Genomic DNA, 27984 nt, shown 5'->3' on the forward strand with positions numbered 1-27984 from the left:
CAAGTGTTTGAGGAGCCTGTGAAAGGAAGGGCCATTACTCAAAGGGTGGAGAAAAAATATAAACAGCCACCAACAGACCCTGTGTACATCACACAACAGTTAACACCAGACTCAGTGGTAGTAGGGGCAGCGCGCAAGAGGGCGAACTCACACACCTCAGGAGATGCACCACCTCCAGACAAAGAGAGTCGTAAGTTCGACGCGGTGGGGAAAAGAGTGACGGCACAAGCAGCCAACCAATGGCGCATTGCCAACTCACAGGCCTTGTTGGCGAGATATGATAGGGCTCATTGGGACGAAATGCAACATTTTATAGAACATTTGATCTATATTAGATCTCAGAACATTAAATATCTACATCAAATCAGATCACTTTCACATGGTGACACTGCAGGACGTAGTCCCATTGCTCAAACAACAAGACTACATGACAACACTAGACCTAAAGGATGCATACTTCCATATACTGATACATCCTTCACACAGAAAGTACTTAAGGTTTGTATTCCAAGGGGTACATTACCAATTCAAAGTGTTGCCATTCGGGATAACAACTGCACCAAGAGTTTTTACAAAATGCCTGGCAGTAGTGGCTGCTCATATTAGAAGACAGCAAATACATGTATTCCCGTACCTAGACGATTGGTTAATCAAAACCAACACGCAGGAACGGTGCTCACAACACACAAAGTATGTCATAGAAACCCTTCACAAACTAGGTTTCTCACTCAACTACAACAAGTCACACCTTCAGCCGTGTCAAATACAACAATACTTAGGAGCGACAATCAACAAAACAAAAGGGATTGCCACTCCAAGTCCACAAAGGGTACAGGCATTTCACAATGTAATACAGGCCATGCACCCAAAACAAAAGATACAAGTCAAGATAGTGATGAAACTACTAGGCATGATGTCCTCATGCATAGCCATTGTCCCAAACGCAAGATTGCACATGCGGCCCTTACAAAGGTGCCTAGCATCACAATGGTCACAGGCACAGGGTCAACTTCAAGATCTAGTGTTGATAGACCGCCAAACATACATCTCGCTTCAGTGGTGGAACACTATAAATTTAAACAAAGGGCGGCCTTTCCAAGACCCAGTGCCTAAATACGTAATAACAACGGATGCCTCCATGATAGGGTGGGGAGCACACCTCAACCAACACAGCATCCAAGGACAATGGGACACTCAGCAGAAACAGTTTCACATAAATCACTTCGAACTACTGGCAGTATTTCTAGCGCTGAAAGCATTTCAACCTATAATAATCCACAAACACATTCTTGTCAAAACAGACAACATGACAACGATGTATTATCTGAACAAACAGGGAGGAACACACTCAACACAGTTGTGTCTCCTGGCACAGAAAATATGGCATTGGGCGATTCACAACCACATTCGCCTAATAGGGCAGTTCATTCCAGGAATTCAGAACCAGTTAGCAGACAATCTCTCTCGGGATCACCAACAGATCCACGAATGGGAGATTCAACCCCAAATACTAAACACTTACTTCCAAAGATTGGGAACACCACAAATAGACCTATTTGCAACAAAAGAAAACACAAAATGCCAAAACTTCGCATCCAGGTACCCACAGGATTAGTGTCAGGGCAATGCATTATGGATGAGTTGGTCAGGGATATTTGTATATGCTTTTCCCCCTCTCCCACTCCTTCCATATCTAGTAAACAAATTGAGTCAAAACAAACTCATACTAATAGCACCAACGTGGGCAAGACAACCTTGGTACACAACACTACTAGACCTCTCAGTAGTGCCTCATGTCAAACTACCAAACAGACCAGATCTGTTAACTCAACACAAACAACAGATCAGACACCCAAATCCAGCATCGCTGAATCTAGCAATTTGGCTCCTGAAGTCTTAGAATTCAGACATCTAGACCTTACACAGGAATGTATGGAGGTCATAAAACAAGCTAGAAAACCAACCACAAGACATTGCTATGCAAATAAGTGGAAAAGATTTGTTTATTACTGCCATAATAAACAAATTCAACCCTTACATGCATCTGCTAAAGACATCGTCAGCTACCTACTGCACTTACAAAAGTCAAAGCTAGCTTTTTCATCCATTAAAATACATCTCACCACAATTTCAGCTTATCTGCAAATTACGCACTCAACTTCACTATTTAGGATCCCAGTCATAAAGGCTTTTATGGAGGGCCTGAAAAGAATTATCCCACCAAGAACACCACCAGTTCCTTCGTGGAACCTCAACATTGTCTTAACACAGCTCAGGGGTCCACCGTTTGAACCCATGCACTCATGTGAGATACAATACTTAACATGGAAAGTAGCATTTGCCATCACATCTCTAAGAAGAGTAAGTGAAATACAAGCATTTACCATACAAGAACCCTTTATTCAGATGCACAAGCATAAAGTAGTTTTACGAACGAATCCTAAGTTCTTACCAAAAGTCATATCACCGTTCCACTTAAATCAAACAGTAGAACTGCCAGTGTTCTTTCCAGAACCAGATTCTGTAGCTGAAAGAGCACTACATACATTAGACATCAAAAGAGTATTAATGTACTACATTGACAGAACAAAACAAATTCGAAAAACAAAACAATTGTTCGTTGCTTTCCAAAAACCTCATACAGGGAATCCAATATCCAAACAAGGCATTGCCAGATGGATAGTTAAATGCATTCAAACCTGCTTTTTATCTCAAAGCAAAAAGAGAACTGCCTATAACACCAAAGGCACACTCAACTAGAAAGAAAGGTGCTACCATGGCCTTTCTAGGCAACATTCCAATGACTGAAATATGTAAGGCAGCCACATGGTCTACGCCTCATACGTTTACCAAGCATTACTGCGTGGATGTGTTAACAACACAACAAGCCACAGTAGGACAAGCAGTACTACAAACTTTATTTCAAACAACTTCAACTCCTACAGGCTGAGCCACCGCTTTTGGGGAGATAGCTGCTTACTAATCTATGCAAAGCATGTGTATCTGCAGCTACACATGCCATTGAACGGAAAATGTCACTTACCCAGTGTACATCTGTTCGTGGCATGAGACGCTGCAGATTCACATGCGCCCGCCCGCCTTCCCGGGAGCCTGTAGCCGTGTGAAGTTGATCTTGAACATTTGTAAATTTGTAAATATATCGCTTTGAACCACATTATGTACATACATATTTACTCCATTGCATGGGCACTATTACTATAATACACAACTCCTACCTCACCCTCTGCGGGGAAAACAATCTAAGATGGAGTCGACGCCCATGTGCAATGGAGCCGAAAGGGGAGTCCCTCGATCTTGTGACTCGAAAAGACTTCTTCGAAGAAAAACAACTTGTAACACTCCGAGCCCAACACTAGATGGCGGGATGTGCAAAGCATGTGAATCTGCAGCGTCTCATGCCACGAACAGATGTACACTGGGTAAGTGACATTTTCCATATATATATATATATATATATATATATATATATATATATATATATATATATTAAATAAATATATATATATATATATATGCCTCAGCACTAGATAGTAGAAATGTGTTTTGTGATCTGGTTGCTGTGAATATGTTGAAACTAAATAAGAGTAGACTCAAGAGATCTAACCTGAGTAAGTGCCAATGGATAGTGGTCTGTTTTTTGCAGAGGGAAGATAACATTGTTATTGAACCCTCTGATAAAGGGGGAAATGTTTATATTATGACTAGCGCGAGCTATGTGGCTGAAGCCTACAGGCAATTAAATGACAAAGCATGCTATCAAAATGTGGATAAAACTTGTTCGCCATTGCAATGCATAGTTTTCTCCTCAATAATTTTACTGCAAATGTTAGTGATATTATCAGTGATGTCACAGAAGATGTCAGGAGTGACGTAACATCTGGGGCAATTAGCAGTTTATGGCGAGGGTGTGAGTTGTTACCTCAGGCCGCAAGTTATAGTTACTTGAAATAGCTCAACTAGAACTCCTTAATTGCCTTGGTTTTGTGAGAGTAAATTCAGAACCTAACTATAGTGTACCTGTAACTTTTGTTTTTTTAAGTGAATTTCTTTGTCTGATAAAGACTTCTAGTTGCAGATTCGTTACCTTAGAATTTCCCCCAGGTGTCTGTCTGAATCTGGAGATTTTTCTTCAAGCAGTACCCTTAGGCGCCGTTAGGTGTTGTCGGTCGTCTCCACATCCATCGTTGGTGTTGTAGTCGCCAGATATGACTTTGCAGGTCATATATAGGCACCACCCCGGTGCACTGACATCAGTTCTTTTCCTTTCCCGCCAGCCTATGGGCAGATTCGAAGAGAAGTGAAATCTGTCTCTACTCTAAATCCGCCACCTGCACATTCTTATATTGGGTGGCAAAGAAACTTTCCCCATCATCAAGGAATTACTCAATCTCTTAATCTTCACAGGCCAAGTTCTCAGAGAATGGAAACAGGCCTTTAATAAAGGTCAAACCTTTATTGAAGAAGTCAAATCTTGTCCGGGAAATTATCGACCCATTTCCCTGCTAGCAGCATTGAGGAAAGTACTAGAGAAGCATACTACTATTCATCTTTCTGTATATCTAGAAGTGAATTCCCTCCTGAATGCAACCCAGAATGGCTTCCGACCCAAAAATGGCGAGGAATCTGCACATTTAGGGGTAATGGAGGAAGTGAGACAGATCCTTGATGGCGGTGGATCTGCAAACATTATACTGCTTGATCTGAGGGCAGCCTTTGACATGATCGACCATGAGATTCTGGCTGGCAGACTGAGAGACATTGGACTAAGGAATGGTGCCCTAAAGTGTCTCCGGTCATTTTTAAAAGATAGAACTTTCCAAATTAGGGAACCCTCCTTGGTACCCAGAAGGTCACAGGGCCACTGGGGTCTACTCCCAGCCCCACTCTCTTTACTATTTACTTTCGGACTCTTGCAACTATTGTAAAAGAATTTGGAATTTTCATTGTCTCCTATGCTGACAATAGTCAGCTGGTTGTCTCCCTTGCCTCAAAGGAAAATTCAGAATATCAGCTGGGTCCGTGTCTGGAGAAAGTGGCGTATTGGATGACAAACTGCTCATTAAAACTCAACAGTGATGAAAGCAAATTTGTGGTAGTGGGGAATCCTGGTCCCTCTCGGGCTCTGCTAAACTGTCCGGTTGGTTTATGGCCACCACCATCTCCATCATCCAATATGAAAAGTCTTGGAGTGTGGCTAGACAACTCTCTTTCAATAGAAGCACAAGTCAAGAAAGTGACTAGTTCCTGCTTTGCGGTGTTAAGAACACTATGTAAGATTCTTGACTTAATACCTTCCCTCGACAGAAGAATGATGGTACAGTCTTTCACTTTGCCACACCTGGATTATGAAAACTCCTTGTATTTGGATGCGCCAAAAGTAGTTGTAAAAAGGTTTCAAGATGCACACAATGCTGCGACTGGGACAATATTTAAGCTACCCAAGTGGTCCTAAGCCAGAAGTGCCCTGGAGGCTCTGCATTGGCTCCCTGTGGAGAAGAGAGTACAATTCAGGACACAAGAGTACAATTCAAGACACTTTGCCTGATGCTAATGGCATCAAATGGGAGAAGCCCCCTCTCGATCAGGTCAGTGCTGACACCCTATACCCCAAGTAGGACTCTGAGGTCCTCTAATACTGGTCTTCTCAAGATTCCACACATAAAGAAGGCCAGATGAGGGGGGAGATTCTTCTCATCTCTGTCACTGTGACTGTGGAACTCCATGCCTAAAGATCTGAGAACTGAACCTGGCTAAATTAAATTCTGTAAGATACTTAAGATCTGTCTCTATGCTAACTAGTCTCTGCTATTTCAGAGGAGCATGCTGTTATCTTTCCAGCACTTGGATGCCTTTGGTAGCTATGTGCTTTTTAAACCTACCTAACATAACCTTCCCCGCTGGAACATCACATCAGACAGGTGGGTTTTGCAAATAATCTGAAGGAGCTACTCCCTCCCCATCCTATGATCGGATGATGAAAGGTCACTTGACACTTCTCCCGGAGGAAGTTATGGCTCTCTTAGCCAAGGGAGCTCTACAGAGGGTCCCTGTGACAAAAGTAGGTTGTGGTTGTTACTCCCGCTACTTTCTGGTACCCAAAAAGGGCACGGGCTTCTACGATACTGATGTTTGAGCCTGTATTCTGGATTTTGGTGAGACTGACTCTGAGGCTGGGCCTCATGGCCTCCTGCATCCTGCTGGTGTCACATGCCAGATGGTATATGCAGGCTCTGCAGTGGGACCTGAAGTTCCAGTGGGCGCAGCATCAGGGGAACCTCTCATACATGGTCCAGATCTCGTAGGGAACAGCACAAGCTCTACAGTGGTGGCAATTGAACCACAGTTGGGTCAGAGGCAAATTGCTCTCCCTTTCCCAACCAAATCTGGCAGTAATGACAGATGCGTCACTCCTGGGATGAGTCACCCACACGGGGAGGCAGAGATCAGAGGCGTCTGGTCTCCAGCGAAGTCCAGGCTCCATATCAGTTTTTTGGAGCTTAGGGTGATCAGACGGGCACTGAAAGCATTCCTTCCCTTTCTCAAAAGGAAAGTGGTGCAGGGTCACGGCCAGCACCACTGCCATGTGGTACTGCAACAAGCTGGGTGGGGATCGTAGACCCTTTGTCCGGAGGCTCTGTGCCTCTGGACATGACAGGAACATGAGGGCATTTTCCTAGTGGTTCAACATCTGGCGGACGAAGTCATCCATCAATGCCTGGTCAATCACGAATGGCGTCTCCATCTGGATGTGGCACAAGGCCTCTTTCAGCAGTGGGGAGAACCTTGGTTAGATCGCACAATGTCAGCTGTTTTGTGTGTTGGAGTTTCCAAGACAGCACTCTCTCGGCGACACTTTTCACCCATAGTGGAGCTCAGACCTCCTGTACACCTTTCTGCCCATACCACTTCTGCCCAGATTTCTGAAGAAAATCAAGAAGAACCGGGCCCAAGTAATCCTTGTGGCTCTGGGCTGGGCACGAAGAGTCTGGAATCCCGAGCCATTGAGCATGGCCATCGATCCTCCGATCACACTGCCCCTTTGGGAAGATCTTCTGTTGCAGCAGCAGGGGAGGGTTCCCCACCCGAACTTGTCCAGATTCACCTTTTTGCGTGGAGATTCAGCAGCAGCAGTTGACAGCTTTTGACCTTTCGCCATGATTCTATAACTTTATCTTTGCAGCCAGGCCTTCCTCCACCAAAACGGTATATGCCTGCCAATGGAATAAATGATGCACATTCAAGTCTGTTGACCTCCTCTCTGCCCCTCTTTCGGGGTCCTTTTGGGCCAGTAGGGCTCTGCTTTGGGCACCCTCAAAGGTTATTTGTCTGCTATCTCTGCTTTTCTCAGATTACCCGACCAGCCCTCTTTGTTTAAATCTCCTGTTGTCAGAAGATTCCTTAAGGCTGCTATCTATGTTTCCTCCATCACCATTCATAATGCCCCAATGGGATTTGAATCTGATTCTTACTTTTTTAATGTGTGTTCCTTTTGAGCCATTCTATAATTGTCCCCTCAGACTTCTGACATTAAAAACATCCTTCCTTGTGGCCATTACATCTGCCTGCAGGGTGAGTGAGCTGCAGGCATTGTCATCTAAGCTACCCTACCTTCCCATCTATCCTGACAAAGTGGTGTTTTGCACTAGGGCGTCCTTCTTGCCAAAGGTAGTCACGCTCTTTCATGTAGGCCAATCCGTCACCTTTCCTACTTTTTGCGTACCCCCTCACCCTTATCAGAAAGAAGGAGAGACTCCACCTCCTGGACCCTAAAAGAGCGTTGACATTCTATCATGAAATTACCAAAGTCTTCCAGGTGGATGATCAACTCTTTGTAGGGCATGTGGGTGCGCAGAAAGGTCGGTCAGTGCAGACGAGAACCATCTCTTGATGGGTTGTTCTCTGCATTAAAGTTTGCTACGCATTGGCTAAAAAGCAACCATTGGATGGTTAGCACGCTCATTCTACCAGCGCAGCTGCTGCAACTCCTGCATTCGCACGCAGAGTTCCAGTCCTGGGCATCTGTCAGGCAGCAATGTGGGCATCTTTGGACACCTTCACCAAACATTACTGACTGGGCAGTCAGATCGGAAGGGACGGGTACTTTGCCCATTCGGTCCTGCAGGACTTCTTAGTATGATCTTGGTTCTCATACCCACCACCGGGGATGGTATTGCTTAGGTATCTATTGAAAGGTAAAGAAATTGCAACTAGAAGTCTCTATCAGATGAACAAGTTACTTACCTTTGGTAACACCTTATCTCAGATAGACCGATTCTAGTTGCAGATTCCTTATTGACCCACCCATCCTCCTCGCTCTGCGAACTGACTTCTAGGGACAAGGACTTCCATTTTAGGGCCCTAGTTCTGATGCACCATTAGTCAGTGTTCTTCATGGCTCTGTGCTTCTGGCGTGGAAAGTCGTGAAAAGAAACTGACGTCAGCGTGCTGGGGTGGTGCCTGTATAGGTCCTGAAACATCATATCTGTAGCGCACAACGCTGACGACGGAGGCTGAGCTGACCAATGCCACCTAACAGCGGCCAGGGGTACACCAGATAAGGTGTAACCTAAGCTAAGTAAGTTGTTCTTCACCTGTCAAGAAATATCTCGAACCCTTGAAAACTCACCAAACACATTTTTCAACTATGAAACTGATTTACACTAATCTAAACAATGATCAGTGTCATGATGTGTCTGTTTATGTGTTGTATAAGTGCCATGCTGTAAAATTTGGGGTGTGGATGCTGTGAGAATGTGATGATCCATTGAATGTTTGGTCTGTGTGTCTACCAGAGTGGCTGCGGTATAACAAAGGCCCTGCAGCCCCGCGGTGCGGGTGTCCCCGGAGCTCCAGGGGGCCCGCAGCACATTACACTGTGCACAGGCAGCAGGCCACTGACTGGGTCCAGTGGGCAGGGGGCCCCCTACTGGTACTTTGCAGGGGCGATCCCCTTAAGTTTTGTTACACCACTGCAGACTGTGGCTGTAATATACGGGCCTAACATGAAAAAAGAACTTAACTCTTTGCTCAGACTTTTAACAACCTCCTATCTACAAAACGAGGGCACTCTGAGTTAAGTTCTTTCTAGTTTGACTCCAAGTTTGGTGTAATTCCATTCAGCAGTATTTGCGGTAGCAGAGAGGAAATCTCCCTCATTAAATTAAATAGTAACATTCTTTTTTCTTTCACCACCAACTCCCTGCCTCTCACCATTTCAGATGCATCTGCATGAAACTTAATGTGCCAAAGCCTCGCCTGATTTAATTATTTAGTTATTTGGAAAGGTTTTGTGCTGGTCTGTTAAATGACAGGCACCGAAGTTACAGGCAAAACAAAAATTGCCTTTTCCTTGCACCCTCAAACTTCACCTTAACCACAGTCGCTATCACCCACTTTGTGATGTATTATATTTATACATTTTAAATGGCTCTCTGACATAATGTAGAGCATCTACACTGCTTGCACACAATCCCATTCATTTTCCCCTGAATTTCTCACTCATCTGGACATGGGTGGAGACACCTGAGTGTTGAACTGCTCGTTTGTTTAATATATCATATCCCCTATTACCACTTATTGAATGCACAGTAATATGCTGTGAGGTAGAAATAGGCCTACCTAAGTAAAAGTGCATTTGTTTGGTTATTTAAAACCATAACAAATACTGCATGAATAAAATAAAAAAAAAATCCCGTATAAGGTTCTTTAGGATGCAGTAGGCCCAAATCTTCAAAAATGGATTGTGTTGACACTGTAGTGATGTTCTCGTTCTTTTGTGACACTGATTGAATCTGTTTTTACTCAATGATCTGCTTTCCACTTTCTGTATTTCCTTGTAAATGTCTTAATTTCTTTGGTCACCAAACAATAACACAAATTCTCACTACAACAGCCAGAGCAAACAAACTAAGGGCCTGATTACGACTGTGGTGGATTGGATACTCCATCACAAAAGTGACAGATATCCCGCCCGCCGTATTACAAGTTCCATTATATCCTATGGAGTTTGTAAAACGGCGGGCGGGATATCCGTCATGCTTGTGACAGAGTATCCCATCCTCCAAGGTCGTAATCAGGCCCTAAATGTCTTGGCTGACTTGAAATGTTAATCTTTTAATAGGAACTAAGGTTTGCAAGGATGTGGTACCTTGCTGGGTGCAGTGGCGTAATAAAGGTTCCCGCAGCACCCCCGTGCATGGGTGGCAGGCCCCTTACTGGGTCCAGGAGGAATAGGGCCATCATCAAACGAACTTGCAGTGGACCCCCCACAAGTTTCGTTACGCCACTGGATGGTTGCACTGCAGAACATTATCTTGTGCTGACTGTGGCATACGATTCATTTTCATCACTGCATACCCTAAAACATAAGATAACTTGTATGGTAAAGCTTCCAGCTCTTTTTTTAATGTGTTAATACAGAACTGTCATAGTAAAATTTGACACGTCAAGCCCCTATGCACCACCCTCTTCGAATTTGGATCATAACATGACATTTACTGTCTAACAGTGTGATTCTGAGGTATTGCTTCTGATGTTTGAGATAAGTCCTCGTTTCATATTATGAAACATTCATAATCATCCCCTACCACCTTTAGCCTAGAGTGTTTGAATCCATTGCAAGATACCAAAGAGGGATGATAACTGTTATCTAACGAATGTTGTCATGTGAGATGTCTTTCTCTTATAGATACTGTGTGGCCATGTGTGGGGATGGGGCCAATGACTGTGGAGCTCTGAAGGCTGCTGATGTAGGTATCTCACTGTCTGAGGCAGAAGCATCTGTGGCTTCACCGTTCACATCTAAACTGGACAACATTGAGTGTGTGCCATTGGTAATCAGGTGAGTTGATAGTCTTCCTTGTAGATGTGCATGTCTCTGCTTGTGAGCTTCTATGGCTTTTCACTCCCACATATTTGCAAATATGTATGGGGTCTCTAACCTACTAAATGTTTGTCATGATATACAGCATAAATGAAACTATTGTCATGAAATTCAGTTCTTGCAGTCTCCTCGATGTCTCTGGTTGACATGTATTAATGTACTCAAGACAGTTCTGTGGGGAAGGAATTAAGGTAATGGACTGTGAGGTCGATCACCAGTAGGCTGGTAGGTGCATCATATAACTAAGACGAGGCATATGGCCATTAAAATAAATTATGCCTGAACCAACTGGTTTTGGAATACACACACAATAAACTCACATGTTTTTGATGATTTTCATATTCCACAACTTAAAATCTGCATGTGTTAGCCATTCCTAAAATTTGTCAAATGTTTTTGGTTCACTGGTGGGGGTGTCAGGAATCGGGCCTTTTCTCTTTCAGGAACGTATAGCCATCCACCCAATTTTGTCCAAAGGTTGTCCTTTCAGATTTAAAAGACCAGGCTAATGCAGCAGTAAAGGACTGAGATATGTGCTTTTAATAATGATATGTCCCTCTTCCTTCAGACTTATAGAATATCATAGTGGCAGACCAGGGGCCTGCTGCACTATTTTCAGAGAAACAAGTTAAAAATGTCAGTGGCAGTTGGGGTGTTTGTACACTCACATGCTTCACAGCGTTATTTACTCAACAGTTTCACTCATCTCAATCCTACTCTCCAGCTCCAGATGATCCAATATTTTTTAATAGCGTGCATCCATCCTCAATTTTTTCTGCCCTTTTTTGAAAGAGGTCCTAGCTTATGCAATTGGACACCTCCTCTGCTAATGCTTCTTATAGCTATCGGTAGGTGATGCTGAGTTTTACTGTGACTGCCGCAACTGCAGTTCCTAATATTCGGGTACACTGGCTAGTCTTATCGGCTTTGTCATGTCTCTTTTAGCCTTCTAAAGACCTGCTTCTGCTATGGCTTTTAAGCTTTGAATTTGCCATCCATTGCAGTCTTCAAGGTTTCAAAGCAGAGAAACAGAGTAAACTTCAGCAGTCTTGAGCCGAACCGGTTTTTCACTGCCACACTACCAGGCGTCCAGTTGTCCACTCAGTTTTCTTTGTGAGGTATTTACTTTGGGTTCTGGAGCAGTCATTGGTTAATGGGCAGCACCCTTTTTGAGGATTGTAATTTGCCTACCAGCGGAGCAAGTAAAAAGGCCTGTAATGAAGTACTATCATCCACCACTTTCACAAGCTACCATAGACTGATATGAGGAAGTTATATCCATATTCTGAGGTACAGATTGGTGGGTACTTCATTTCAATGACTCTGCTGTTTGATAAAAGCTAAAACCCATCCAGTGGCATTACTGACTGTCAAGTTCACTGTGGCAAACAGAAATTGAGCCCCAGAAAACTACCAGAGTAGGGTGTGTTTCTAGCCCAAGTGTTTTTACAATCTGGAAGAGTCCCTTGAGCTGAATGTAAGTTGGTATCAGTTCTGCTCTGTGCTCACAAATGAGTTGCCTCACCTGACTAACATTGGTGTGGTTTCCAACTTGCCCCTGAAGTCTATTACTACCAGACAAAGGGCTGAGTGCCTTCTGTACCTAACTGTATAGGAGCCTGCATCCAGGTGTCTTTTAAGCGTAAGTTATCTTGAGATTCCCCAAAAGCTCCAAAACTAATATACTTACATAAGAGTTCTCTGAGATGAACCATGTGCTTAACTCTTTCTGGCTTTGTCAAGAAGTGCACACAAGAATTCATCTTGAGAGGTCTGTGTTGAATTGTGCCTATGTCCTGTTCCAACGGGCACCCTTTACCTGTGAACAGGACTCCTCCTAAGTTAATTTAACCTCTGTTTGCTCTGGTGTTCCACTGAGGCTGGAGAAAGTGTCTCAGGAGTTCTTTACTCTACTGTCAAACCTTGGAAAGGTTTCAGAGCAGATGCACACCTGTCATTCCTTCACTTTTATATGCATAAGTCCAAGACCTCAGACTTCTGGCTACCGTCTCACTGCTCAGTTTCTCTTTAAGTGGGCGTGGCCCATAGTAATATGTCCATCTTTAGCTAAAGTGAGTACAAGTTCCAGAATTCCAGAGTCATTCATAAAAGCCGGGCCATGTGAGTCATACACAGAAGAGAAGGTCATCCACTTCAAGGAATAACTCCCCTTCATTGAAAGCCTGTTTGATTAGGGAAAGTTCAAAATTCAGGTCTTGTGCAAACCAAAGTGAAAGTAGGTCCCTGCCTTGTGAAGCATATAAGCATCACAATTTCTCCCATCTTGAAGAATAAACCTATTTATGTGTTGGACACCCCATGTCTAAAACACTGTTAACCATGTCATCTGACAGTGACAAATTTTACAGGATACTCAGATCTGCCTTGAGGCCTGAAGCTCAGCAGGCTACCTTTAACCACATAATTCTGAAGTGAAAACTCTAGCAAGCAAAAAAGGCTGCACTTAGCATTTCTCACAGTGGAAATGGTGTCTATTATTAGGATTATAGCCACCAAATTATTAGGTCAACTATCTACTCCAATGAAATCACCCACTATGACCCCACTAATCAACTGTAGGACAATATGTGCACAATGAACAAGTGGTTGTCCATCCAGACATCCGGCTGGAGTAGATGCCAAAACACTGTTTGAAGCGAACCTCTCCTGAACATTCTCCCTTGTGTTCCATTGACACACCCTGTTGACTGTTCATTGTCATCTCTCACCTTTTCCTATGGACCTTGGACACTGGACCTGTACTACCTACACCAGGTCCACCAAATCCGGTTGAACCCACTTCTGAAGTGGTCTATTCAACCAGCTTCAAATTTATCCTTGAACTTTCACCATACTGCAAGTGAGTCCTAAATCTAGGAATGTTTTAGGGAGTCTCTCATTTCCTTAAGAATTCTCTTGCTAATGAAGTGGACAAACTCTCCTTTTGATAATAATGTCTATTACTTTGCTATTACAGGGAGTGCAGAATTATTAGGCAAGTTGTATTTTTGAGGATTAATTTTATTATTGAACAACAACCATGTTCTCAATGAACCCAAAAAACACATTAATATCAAAGCTGAATATTTTTGGAAGTAGTTTTTAGTTTGTTTTTAGTTTTAGCTATGTTAGGGGGATATCTGTGTGTGCAGGTGACTATTACTGTGCATAATTATTAGGCAACTTAACAAAAAACAAATATATACCCATTTCAATTATTTATTATTACCAGTGAAACCAATATAACATCTCAACATTCACAAATATAAATTTCTGACATTCAAAAACAAAACAAAAACAAATCAGTGACCAATATAGCCACCTTTCTTTGCAAGGACACTCAAAGCCTGCCATCCATGGATTCTGTCAGTGTTTTGATCTGTTCACCATCAACATTGCGTGCAGCAGCAACCACAGCCTCCCAGACACTGTTCAGAGAGGTGTACTGTTTTCCCTCCTTGTAAATCTCACATTTGATGATGGACCACAGGTTCTCAATGGGGTTCAGATCAGGTGAACAAGGAGGCCATGTCATTAGATTTCCTTCTTGTATACCCTTTCTTGCCAGCCACGCTGTGGAGTACTTGGACGCGTGTGATGGAGCATTGTCCTGCATGAAAATCATGTTTTTCTTGAAGGATGCAGACTTCTTCCTGTACCACTGCTTGAAGAAGGTGTCTTCCAGGAACTGGCAGTAGGACTGGGAGTTGAGCTTGACTCCATCCTCAACCCGAAAAGGCCCCACAAGCTCATCTTTGATGATACCAGCCCAAACCAGTACTCCACCTCCACCTTGCTGGCGTCTGAGTCGGACTGGAGCTCTCTGCCCTTTACCAATCCAGCCACGGGCCCATCCATCTGGCCCATCAAGACTCACTCTCATTTCATCAGTCCATAAAACCTAAGAAAAATCAGTCTTGAGATATTTCTTGGCCCAGTCTTGACGTTTCAGCTTGTGTGTCTTGTTCAGTGGTGGTCGTCTTTCAGCCTTTCTTACCTTGGCCATGTCTCTGAGTATTGCACACCTTGTGCTTTTGGGCACTCCAGTGATGTTGCAGCTCTGAAATATGGCCAAACTGGTGGCAAGTGGCATCGTGGCAGCTGCACGCTTGACTTTTCTCAGTTCATGGGCAGTTATTTTACGCCTTGGTTTTTCCACACGCTTCTTGCGACCCTGTTGACTATTTTGAATGAAACGCTTGATTGTTCGATGATCACGCTTCAGAAGCTTTGCAATTTTAAGAGTGCTGCATCCCTCTGCAAGATATCTCACTATTTTTGACTTTTCTGAGCCTGTCAAGTCCTTCTTTTGACCCATTTTGCCAAAGGTAAGGAAGTTGCCTAATAATTATGCACACCTGATATAGGGTGTTGATGTCATTAGACCACACCCCTTCTCATTACAGAGATGCACATCACCTAATATGCTTAATTGGTACTAGGCTTTCGAGCCTATACAGCTTGGAGTAAGACAACATGCATAAAGAGGATGATGTGGTCAAAATACTCATTTGCCTAATAATTCTGCACTCCCTGTATTCATTTAAACATGTAGCACACTGTTCTGCCAAACAATGACTAAGGGCAGTAGTGGGAAAATATTGGTCCACAGCTCAAGAATAGTGAGAGGGTTTTTCTCCATTTGTGCACCCTAGCTTCTTGAAAGGTTCTCTATGCAAGTTTTCTTTTCATAGCCACTTCACATAATCTGCACATTCATTTCCAGAGGCACATACAGCATCCTGCAGGCACAATCGACACCTGATTTTAGCATGAGGGAGTCAGCTGGACAGATCTCAATCTCTGTCGTGTCTGATGAACAAAACAGAAGGCCAATCCTTTTGGGGGCCAGATGGCCATATGAAATAATAGATGGTAAACGGTCTCCTTTCACGGAGGAAGCTTGGACTATGAGGGTTTGTGAGTGGTGTTGAGCCACAAGAACCACTACCATTGAATTCTAGACAGTGTTTTTGTGTGGCCTTCTAGCTTTCCTCTGAAGCAGATAATAATAGTTCTCAGACTGTCAGTTTGGGTTCCAAGAGGGGATTGATCAGTGGAATGTGCGATTCAGCCGGCTGTCCTGTGTGACACAGAGCAACTTGTTAATTATTACCTTTAAGGTTGTCAAGAGAGCTTTCCAGCAACTCCAATGAAGGACCTTTTGTAAAAGAGGAAAGACCCCACCCAAGTGTATGTATCTAAACCGATGCCAAGTCTGCAATTCTGCTAAAAGACACATACGCAAGTTGGTTTGTGGTAAAAGATTATCCTCTTCAGAGTCAACATTGTTGTCGCTGCCAAAGGCAGGAATGGAAAGGCAGGAGTCATAACCTTCCCTGAAAAAACATCCTGCAAAAGTGTAACGCATCCTCTTTCTGGTTTATTTGTGTGGGGAGGGTTCTTGCTCTTCCACTAATTATATCTTGGCTTCTCCAACAGGTCAGGCAGGGAGGACAGCTCTGCTCTGAAGGTGGTGCTATGATAGGAACCTTGTATGAAATCACAGATGAATCCACTGACGCAGTGACAGAGCTAGAAAAGTGCTGAAAAAACTCTCTGCGAAACTAGCACCAAATTTGTTACCTGAGGTTTGGTGCTGAAAAGGCACTTCAGTGGCCTAGGGCTTCACTAAAGGAGCACTGGAGATCACAGGGATGGTGACAAATTACAATAAATGCTGGAAGTAATGTCTCTTGAAGTGCAGTGATCTGCGTAGCACGTTTGATTAAGCAATCTGTGCATGTCAGATTTCCTTATGAACTGGCACAGTCACCTTAGGTGAGAATGTCAGCTACAGTGCCATGGAATGTTCATGTCTACACCAGATCAACATTGATCACCAAAGTCAGAAGTGACAAAGATAAAGTATCCGGTTTCTTTTTGGCTGCTTTTCTCATGCTTGTGGGGATGAGGAGTGGTCTTGGATGTGTTTGTTCTTCTCATCTCGCCAAAGGAGGGGTGACTGAGAAGCAGGCCCTTTGCCTTGGTACAAGACCAGAAAGCCAAGGCTCCCATCTGACTAATAGCTCTAAGTGTGCACTTGTATAAAATGTCAGACCTTGGTAAACTGAATAGATTGTTTATCCAAGTTGGAGACCTTCTGTTGTGCTTGTGATTTGCGCAACTGTAAAAACGTGTTGCAGGATAAGAAATCTGTAGCATAAAAAACAGATGGAACTGACCTTAACAGTGTGCAGTGCTATCTTTATAAAGCTGGTAAACCTGGTAATTTCAGGTCAGGAGAACGTTTATTGTTTGATTCAGAAAGCCAATATTGTGGAGTGCATTTTTTTTTTAAGCTGCAGGGCTCAACCCCTTGAAAATTAATTGGCGAGCTACATGAATGGCAAGGATTTCCCTGACCTCTGTTCTCCTCTGGATCGATGTCTTCATATACCTATCCTGGTAATAAATCCAGTATTTCTGGCTCTCATGTCTCTACTGATGCCCCTAAAAACGGAAAGAGTCAATCTCCATCAAAGATTTGACTAGGTTCACAGATGAGCAAGGGGGCACTTAATCTCATCACCTTTGTCCCAAGTCTACAGTTCACCTGGCAGTGGAGATCAGCCAGCATAGGACTGCCTTAGCAAACTGACAAATTCCTCTTACCATGGAGAGGTGAACAGTTTAATAGTTTCTCTTTTTTAACATGTTTGGGGCTTTCTCACTTTCTATCGGTTAGCCATGAGATGCAATTGATTTCATGCTGCTTTCTGGAAGAGCAAGGTGTTTTGTTTGATGAGAAGGAGCCCGCATTTTCTGCTTCTGCTTTAGGATAACCTCTTGCAGTGGCAAGGGTTGCTAGTTCTTTAGCATATGCCTCTGTCGATGAGTGCAACCTGGTTCTGGGGCCCCTACCTGTAGAAAGCCAAAATGCATATTGGGCAACAGCCCCAGGAAAAGCCTTTGAGGACCCAATACAAGAGCAAGTAGCTGAGGTTCTGCCTTAGAGCCCCAGTTAATGACCTCAATCCTCTTAAATATACTATGTGTGATATGTTATACTTTCTTTTGAATACTGTAATGTTAGGAATGCAAATACAGTCCTGCACATCCTATCTGGGTGCTGTTTAACCCTGCAGAATTGAATCAGTAGCTACTAGTGACATTACCATTTTCTGTTTTGAAACCTTATAGGGTTTTTACAGTTGCAAGGTAGTCTTTCTTACTTGTGTTTAAATCATTCCTAACTCCCACCTCCCCAGTTGCAGAATCAATAATGTTCTCTGTAGGTTAGTGTTGTTTAAGAAGAGGATGCTGCCATGATTCCTTTATATCCTTCAGAATTTCCCATTTGTATTTCCTTGGAGTTTGTTCTGAGAACAGGAATAAGGTTTTACATGAGTGAATCAAGCCCCCTCAAAAAAACATTCATCAAATGTTCACAGTCCACTTAGGATGGTAGCATGGGCATGGTGGAGCCGCAGCTGTTCTATTGGGCATCCCAGATACTGGTCCTAATTAACTGGCTCAGTTCTGGGTGGCAGAATCCTGCGTTCTGAGCTGAGGTTGTCCTAGTGGGCAGAGATAAAATCTTTTGGGTTGATTTATGGGTCCCCTGTTCCCAGCGCTTATCCAGAGGTCAGTTACTGGGCGATGCTGTTGATTGAGAGATCGACCATGTGTTGGATCGGATCAGACCACCAGATTACTTTGGAGACCCCATTATGATGCAGTACCTAGCTTGACCATTGTGCATATCCCATTCGGAAATTGAATCTAATCAGGGACTTGAAGGTAATGGATGTATAGCTATCCAATCATATTAAATCCTTTCTGGACTTCCAGTCAGAGTTTGAACTCCATCAAGATATTACAGATACCTGCAGCTCCTTCATGCTCTGTTGTTTCATCAACCCCATCAGAGGCCAAAATCCTGATGGGACCTGGGGGGGGAAAGTGGGTCAGTCCCCATTTAGAAATCCATAACTGTCCACTCCCAGAGTTATTTGCAGTACTGAAGACAAAATGGCAAACACGGGTGGGACATCTGGATGACATTGAGTTAAAATACTTACACATCACCTGTCTCACCCATGCAGGCCCTGGCGGACTAAGAAGATCTTCATCTACATGCTTTTGGTGCATAAATGTTAGGGTAGACTTCTTTCACTTAGTCTGGGATTGTCCAATTATTGTGAAATACTAGACACACTTCTGTAATACCTTGTCACAAATTCTGGGGAGATAGGTGGAACCTTTGTCGTAGTTTCATGCCTTATACAAAATTCAGTACAATGTTGAGAGTAAAAAAATTATTCACATTTGAAATTTAAAGAGACTCCAGGTTTTAGTTGAACATAGAAAAAAGGACTCACACTTTTTGAGTGTGGTTTTGTTACATAACGGTTGTGTCTTCCAAGAGGTACAGGCTACTAGCGCTTTTCTTGAATGCCTTGAGGCTGCTAGTCTCCCTACCTTGGAGGTTGTCCTCAATTGTGCAGAAAAAGTGAACACTCCGTTTTTTTTCTTCCCAAGGTTAGTTATGCGCTCTAAGGTTTTTTATCGAGGTTATGCAATGCTTGTCCCATCCCATGCATTTTTAAATGTTTATGCTTGTGAAAGTAAGAGAGATGCAACTAACAGTAGGAGTTCCAGTTGCTCATCTTAGACCCCATTATTTTAAATGAACTCACACAGATTCGGCACTATCCACCTATAAGTGTACATACAGAGAACAGAGAAAACCCAAGTGGGTACATTAAGGAGTCTAGCGCATTCATTCCTAAGTCCCTTGTCTCTCTCAGAGACTAGATTTTTACTAGCTTTCTGGCATTTGCCAAGACATCCCATGACTCCGGAGGAATGAAGATTAACCATTACCAATACAGGAATTAGCATGATGATTATTTTCTTTTTTCAGCTAGCTAATTTAATGTGTGTCACATGTTTAGAAATAAATGCCCTTTAAATGGGCCTTCCATCTGCCTCACTGGACTGTGGAATGTAGGGGAGTAATATACAATCTCCATCAAATGCTTTATCATTTATACCCTCCTTTGTTTTTAATACATTCTGAAAGAGGTCTCTTTTCTTTGCTTCGAGATCAATTGGTGTATTTCTGGTTACTGATAATAAATGTGTTCTGTCTTCTGCAGGGAAGGACGTTGCTCCCTGGTCACATCCTTTGGCATCTTAAAATTCATGGCACTGTACAGCCTCACACAGTTTGTGTCTGTCCTCATCCTATACACAGTAAGTGTCCATTACTAATGGGGGATTTTGCTAATGTTCGACTTCCTATGTTGCAACACCTCTGCCACTCTGGGGTGTTTGGTTCTGAGTTTGTGATGCTAAACTATGGAAGGTGAAGTGAGAACAACCCAAGGAACTGCTAGAACAGCTCATTATGCTGTGTATGTTTAATTTTTAGTATTGTGTGAATTGTATAAGCTAATTACTCATAGATATTTGAGAGAGTCACCTTCAATGGCCATGCGGGTCACAGTTACCATGAATGGCCATGGCTTAGAGTGGCGGGTTCATCCAAAGTAACTGTTGCATAAATGACATGCTTTTACTACAAGTGGCACTACGCAAAAGAGAGGTAGAGGTCCAAATACCCGCCCTACAGCCTTAACTCACTATGCTCACTGAAGCAGCTCACGGGTACTACCTAAGAAATCCCTGATTCCGGACTGTGAGGGCCGGCCAGATGTACCAGTATTCCTAAGACACTCAGTTGTTTATGGATGGAAAGGCCTCACCCACATAGTGCTCATTGGCTTGTCCGCTCCCCTGTGTTAGGACTGTGCCAAACCAGTGGTATCGACCTTAACCCAAAAGGGGAAAAGGGAGCTCAGAATAAAGCATTTCTGAACAACGTAGGGTTCCAGATAGTCTCAACATAAAACAACCTCTGTGTAATCCCAGGACAGTCTCCGTTATTAGTAGGGAACTCAGTGTAGTTATAAAAGCAAGAAACAGTTCTACTTTCAAAAGTGGGTGTGATAGAGTGGCATTGGCTCCCCACACTCCAGCATTGTCTAGTGCCAACATGTTTCTGCCCCTTATAAGGATGCCCTCCTAGAAAAATATTTCTCTAACAGAAGGCTCCTGGACCTTCTTCAGGGTGTAGAACAAAAACACCTATCATCCGTCCAGCATACTACAGTCATGCAATAAGGTAAGAATAAGTCTCACATATACCTTTTGCTGCCAGTGTTCCTATAAAGGGATACGACACATCTATTATAAAATATCGCAACCAGGTGTATCCAACTAGTCCATTTCTAGCGGAGAAATGTAAAGTGAGTCACTCTAAAAACACAACATGTCATTTGGTTCACTTATGTCAATAACTTCTTCAATTCATGCCAAACAAAATGTGAACATGTAGCACTCGTGTTCACCCTTATCCTGCAATTGCAGGGTCCCACAACTTTATCGACTATAGTGGGGGACCACAACTGTATTCACATACTGTCAAAAACAGTTTCCTATCCTTGAATAGGAGAATCAATCCCCGATACACCTGACTAGGTGTACTCATTAACTGTTTAATTGGTGTCTCAAAGGAAAAAATGTGTGATCAGAATCTCAATCACTAAAACATAATTGAAAGCCTCAGGAATGGCATTCGTTATCAATTGTTTAACGCAGTTATTGGTCTTCTTTGTCCTAACTGTGGTGCCACACCTCTACTGCCACAGAAACCATTTACTAGCGCAGGGACTCCGGAGGCACAAGGTCTGTAGTGGCCCCTTCGAAATCCATACCCAGGACAAAGATTACTCTGATTACTTTTGAGCACAACACCGAAAACTGGACACAATACCCCAAGCCTTGAGAGGAGATATGAAAAACAATCTATTGATCAACTTCCCTTCAGGTAGTGACCTCTAAAGGACCCTCTTGTCCATGGTAAGCTATAGCACAGGGCAGTGTCCCTTATCCAAATAGACACCTCCAAAGAAGCCTAGATTTTTGGAATCAGTGACTGTGTTCGAGACCAATATGCACCAAATGGCAAATTCTAAACCGAATACTTCTAGAGGCCAAGAGAACACCTTGGAGGTCAGATGATCCTGGCAATCCTTTGGCACCCAAAACTGCTTTGACACGAAAAGCAGTGTGACATTGAATGATCCAGAACCACATCTCATAGACACTAAACCACTCACACAACCAGGTGCACACCAAGGACTATGTATATTGATTCAGACATGGGGCAGATTATTGTTCAACCACCTCATGGTTGTCAGGCACTACTCAAGGAATATCAGCTGACTCTTGAGGAAGCAATTTTTAGGACATCTGGATATTTCCTGTGTCAAGGAAGAGAGATATCACATCTGCAGCACCACCAGAGTCCTCTCCACCATCCTCTGATGAGCAGGATGTATGGCAAGACTACAGAGAGTATTCCAGGGCAACTCTTCATTTCTTGCTATTATGCAGTCATAGCTAGAGCATCTGCACAACGTAAGATCCAGCAGCTTGTAGAGAACAAGGAGAGGATTTGCTCATAGGGACATTGACAATAACACAGCGTAGCACTACACGTTTTGCCTGTGTTAAAGACCACTGCAAAACGTTACGTACAAAAGACCCTTTTAAGGTGAGGGTTTAATACCATGGCTGCAGAGAGTATTTAAAGCTGCTCACAAGATCCCATAGTCATTTGTGGACATGACACCTGATTGCCTGGTTGTGCCCGCAGCAGGTATTAAGGCAATATTTCAGAGGAATTGTGATACTCCACCTCTGGATAAGGAGATAAAAAGATACACTGCAAGAAAACTTGTTAGTATGAGAGCAGCTGCGCAGTGGCACATAGTGAATTCCATGGCACTTCTCTCAAGATATGTTCAACAATGATACGAGATTGAAGACCTTATACAGCATCTCCCAAACACTTGTTAGAAAAGGGCAAAAAATGGTGAGGAAGACAAACAATCTCCATTGCAAATATTTGATGTCACAGGCACAGCCGCAAGACAGGAGAATACCAGTTGGTATTTGGTTCGTAGTCACACCTGTGGGTTTCTTTCTGGCTTTCATATAAAATATATAACCTTATGGCGGCAGATCAATGATTGTTTTTCTCGCTTATGTAAGAAGTAATCCAAATGTAATTTAAAATGACATCATTACTTTGGACCACTGTGTAATCGAAAAAGAAACTTTTAACAGAGAATTAGTATTTGTTGCACACTTTGCGTGACAAGACCAAATATATTCTTAGTCTGTAAAGACAGATGGCAAGCTGTTTTTTGTTGTTCAATCAATTAAGTAATCTCTTTTGGAGTATTCATTGACGTTAAATAAGGTACTTGGTTATTTTCACTAACTGGGTAATAAGCCTGTTATTGACTCATGCAGTGTTTGTGAAGATTGACTGGGAAAGTAAAACAGTACATCATTAAGCTAGCCATTTGCTGTGCAACACCTCTTTGACCTACAGGTAGATGAAATGCTGGTAAAAAGTAATTGATACAGCTACGACTAAGGGTGTCCTGCAGCTTCAATAACCCAACCACGGGTTTGCAAGGCCCAAACATGGCCAGTACAAAAAGCAGATCTTAGCAACATCAGGCAACCATTTCAACAACGGTAGTCCTTTTAAGAAGGATAATAGTTAGGTCACTCAGCAGAATATGTCCAATGAGCCTACTGCAGGTCCAGAGGTGACCGAAGTTGAGGTACTCATGCTGCAAAAGAGTGACCTACCTTTTTATTCCTATTTATCCACTAGCGGTTTGGGAGGATATTGAGATGGATCCCATTTGTCATAATATTTGTCCTACTTATGTAGTCCCAAAAAGAACAAGACAGTAAAGCCTTGATGTAGAGTTTGACTTTGCAATTGCGATGAAATACCCTGTCTGCCAAACCCTTGGTCTGCCTGCTCAGTTAGAAATTGGTGGACCTTAAGTTAAATCATCACCTGAGCACCTGTTTCCTGTGCCAACAAAAAGCATACTCAGATGTCCCAATTGAAGAAGGATACTACTCAACCAGCCCTGTATAGAATGCTCAGTATTGTCCAATTTGAATTGTCAGGACTGGGATCCAACCCTTTGAAATGGGCCATCAGTTTAGTGGACAGAATGCCATGACTTATGGGCTTTGTGTCCTCGATCCTGATTTTCACTCTTCATGTGGTAACACCTATGTAGTATTTGTTGTAGGAACGAGTGATTAAATATATTACCTTCATTCTATTGCAGGTAGTTTAAGCTTTTTGGATTCAGAGGTTCGCAATCCTACATCTAAGATTCTGGATGCTGCAGTATGAATAGACATTGCATCAGAATTGTAACTGTACTGAAGGCAAATTCCATAATAGCGTTTGAGTCTCCTCATATTTCCTTACCTGGGTCTCAGTCTTGTGTGTCCCTAAACTGTGTTGTCATTTTAAGACACTATATAGCCCAAGAATGCAGCATAGTGGAGAGAGTACATAAACAAGGGGCTCCGATCTTCATCTGTTTCAATTGAAAGTAATTTATCACTTGTACGTCATTGTATATCTTTTACTTTATATCAGGATGTTTTTATGCCAGGTTGTTTTTCTGGCAAGTATGTGTTCTATTTCAATCTTTTTACCCTCATCTAATCCCTTCCAATGCAGACCCTGTTTTTGTTTTCTGACAAGAGTCGGAAGGCAGGGATTTCATTAGTATTTTCCAGCATTTTTCACTCTGGACATTTTTTGTGGAGGTTTGTTTTTAACATTTTCTTTAATACTTTGAATGGAAGCAACCTGTGCTGGGTTAGGGCTATACCCCTTTCCTGACTGGATTTTTTCCACACCAGATTAGAGGGCATTAAAGGGCGATGGAAGAACTGCCCTACGTTCTGCAGTCCATCGGGCCTACCATCTACAATGAAACAAAGTCCTGCTGAGGTTTCCTACCATTTTGTGCAGCCCTCACTGTTCAAAGCTCCTCATTGTTGACAGAGACTGATGGCATTGATGTTTGACCACTTAATAGGTCTCAAATTGTAGGCATCAGTGTTGGGAGGGAACTAGAAAGGTCCTTAACATCATGAAGCTATGATGTTAGTCTTGAAGCATTCTACATTGAAATATTTCTTGACTTCAACATTATAGGATCCTCAACATTAGATAGCAATCAGTGAACCAGCAGAGATGATGTTGGCTCTTAAATTACTCAGAGTTTGGGAAATCAAACCTGTGACAGCTGTGTTGCAGGGCGACCAGACCATCATAGGCAGGTAAACAGAAGTCATGAGTAAAAAGGGCAGTTTCACTGGAACATGATAATACCCACAACAGAGCTAAAGTACAATACTTCTGGGTTGCCACAAGGCTGTGCTGCCTCAGGCACTATACTTCTTCTGTCCTTGCATTTTTAGTTTTGGGCTCCCAGTCAATCTTTCTAGGGGAAAACCCTATAAGAAACAATGCCTCGGGGGTGATAATACCTGAAGACTGAAATGCCAAATGTAGATGCCATGACCACAATATCAGAGATGCACGCTATTAACATGAAGATGCCTTCTGTATCTCACCGTTTTCAAAAAGGTCTTCAGCTGTGTACTGTTTTCTGGCTCAAAAAAGCCACAATGTGTTGGAAACCCAGTAAAGAGGTGTAATAGATTTCTCAATCAGGACTATCAGTGAGTGGTTATTTCTCTAAAATAGGGTTGAGTGAATGTCTGCAGAGCTAGCTTTTAAGGCAGTGGTTCTTGGTCTTGCAAAAGACAAGTGTATGAAGTATCCTTTCTTTTTCTTTATAGCTTGTAGAAACTAGGCAGTTTGGCAAATTTAAAATTAACTGCAGTCACAAGCTAATTCTTGAATGAAAAGCACAAACCAAATCTTGATTGAAAAGCAATATAATTTGGGGCTTAGGGGGATGTTACAGTTTGGGTCAGATTTTATACAGACAAAACCAAAAAATTCAGCAATTCCAGTTATTGTTATCTCAAGTAGCTATAACTTGTGCTCTAAAGTGACTATTACTTGCACCCCAGGACATAGCTTGAGCCAGCCCTGGGTCTTAATGAGGTGCCCAGAGCCATTAATGCCTCATTGAGGGGGGTGTGCTGCCCCCTCCTCTTTTCCCATATCTGACGGGGTCCCGAGGGATGGGGTCCCCAGGGCTGAAATCGTTCCAGAGGTGTCACTAGGCATTCAGAAATCGTTTTTCTTTAATTACTCCCAAAACTACAGAACAGATTTAACCCAAATTACAAAAAGCACTCTTTCTGGACAACCATCTGCCAAATTTGGTGTAATTCCATTCAGTGGTGTGGGGCTGTAGTTGTGTCTAAAATCCCTATGGGGAATTCATTGGGGAAACCCTGCTTTGGGACTCCCCTATTTCTCAGCCCAGGCTTGACACGAATCACAAAATGTTCCAGAAAGCTGCTGGAGTGGCTGGCAAACTAGTTTTGAATGTTTTGTAAAGATTTGTTAAACAGCACCAAAGTTGTTAGCAAAACAAAAAACGCTTTCGCTTTGGAAAATAGGTCCTAACTACAACTACCTACCCCACTGGCAACCACCAGTAGGCAATATCTTATATATATATATCAAACCAAGGCCCCTTCAGGGATAGAGTGACACATAAATTATGCAAAAAACAAAGGAGAACTCTGGGAAGTTCCCAATTTTAGGTGGAGAGCTGCTCTAGTAAGGAGAACCCTGCAACACCAGCGACACTCTAGATTTGCTCACCTCAAATGTCTGCTTATCTAGCAAAGTCTTTAAGCATAGGATTAACGTAGTGCTATCCTCGCCGTGTCATCCTTGCCGAGCTGCAAAATGACAAAAGCCATTTACCACTCCAGGCACAGTATTACAGCTTTGGACTGGTCAAATAACGTCCAAGCCAACCTAGAATGAGTAAAGCAACCCCTGACACGTGTTTCGCTCTCATTAGAGCTCTTCAGAGGGGTATAGCTTTGTCCAGACACAAGGGAGCACCCAGTATAAGTCAAACCAAGGCCCCTTCAGGAATAGAGTGACGCATAAATTATGCAAAAAACAAAGGAGAACTCTGGGAAGTTCCCAATTTTAGGTAGAGAGCTGCTCTAGTAAGGAGCACCCTGCAACACCAGCGACACTCTAGATTTGCTCACCTCAAATGTCTGCTTATCTAGCAAAGTTTTTAAGCATAGGATTAACATAGTGCTATCCTCGCCGAGCTAGATAGTGACAAAGACTTTTGCCATTTGTACAGCAAAATCTTTAAGCATAGGATTGACATAGTGTCATCCTTGCCGAGCTGTAAAATGACAAAAGCCATTTACCACTCCAGGCACAGTATTACAGCTTTGGACTGGTCAAATACCGTCCAAGCCAACCTGGAATGAGTAAAGCAGCCCCTGACACGTGTTTCGCTCTCATTAGAGCTCTCCAGAGGGGTATAGCTTTGTCCAGACACAAGGGAGCACCCAGTATAAGTCAAACCAAGGCCCCTTCAGGGATAGAGTGATGCATAAATTATGCAAAAAACAAAGGAGAACTCTGGGAAGTTCCCAATTTTAGGTGGAGAGCTGCTCTAGTAAGGAGCACCCTGCAACACCAGCGACACTCTAGATTTGCTCACCTCAAATGTCTGCTTATCTAGCAAAGTCTTTAAGCATAGGATTAACATAGTGCTATCCTCGCCGAGCTAGATAGTGACAAAGTCTTTTGCTATTTGTACAGCAAAATCTTTAAGCATATATATATATAAAGAAAGAAAGAAATCCCTGCATGTGCTGGCTACATCCACCAACGTGAAAAAACGCAGAGGACTGTGCAAGTTGCAGTCGGCACCGCTAATAATAATTAAAATAAATGCACCTTCGCAGGAAACAAAAGGAACTCTAACTCCAAAGCCGGTGTATAATCTAAAAGTTAATGGCAAAATTTTAAATAAGATCTTCCTCACGACCTCTTACTTACTGAGGAAGAGTTTGTGAGGAAGATCTTATTTAGATTGAAACGTGTTGCTCTTAAACTTTTGGATTATACCCAGGCTTTGGAGTGCGAGTTCCTTTAGTTTCCTGAGAAGGTGCATTTTTTATATATATATATATATATGGTGTGTGTGTGTGTGTGTTTTCTTGAAAGGCTTAAGATTATTTATAGTTAGGAACCCTTAATTTGGTAT

General features: G+C 42.8%; 1 protein-coding gene across 7 annotated transcripts in view; it reads left to right on the forward strand.

The window, feature by feature from the left end:
* Positions 1-27984, forward strand: part of ATP13A2 (ATPase cation transporting 13A2) — a 671851-nt gene that overhangs the window by 581663 nt on the left and 62204 nt on the right. For all 7 annotated transcript variants that reach the window (XM_069240690.1, XM_069240693.1, XM_069240692.1 and 4 more), the window contains 2 exons: positions 10709-10861; positions 20008-20104. In XM_069240690.1, the coding sequence (XP_069096791.1) occupies positions 10709-10861; positions 20008-20104 (250 nt within the window). The remainder of the gene's footprint in view (positions 1-10708; positions 10862-20007; positions 20105-27984) is intronic.

Source organism: Pleurodeles waltl, chromosome 6 (assembly GCF_031143425.1).
Source record: "Pleurodeles waltl isolate 20211129_DDA chromosome 6, aPleWal1.hap1.20221129, whole genome shotgun sequence".
In the NCBI taxonomy this organism is placed as follows: Eukaryota; Metazoa; Chordata; class Amphibia; order Caudata; family Salamandridae; genus Pleurodeles; species Pleurodeles waltl.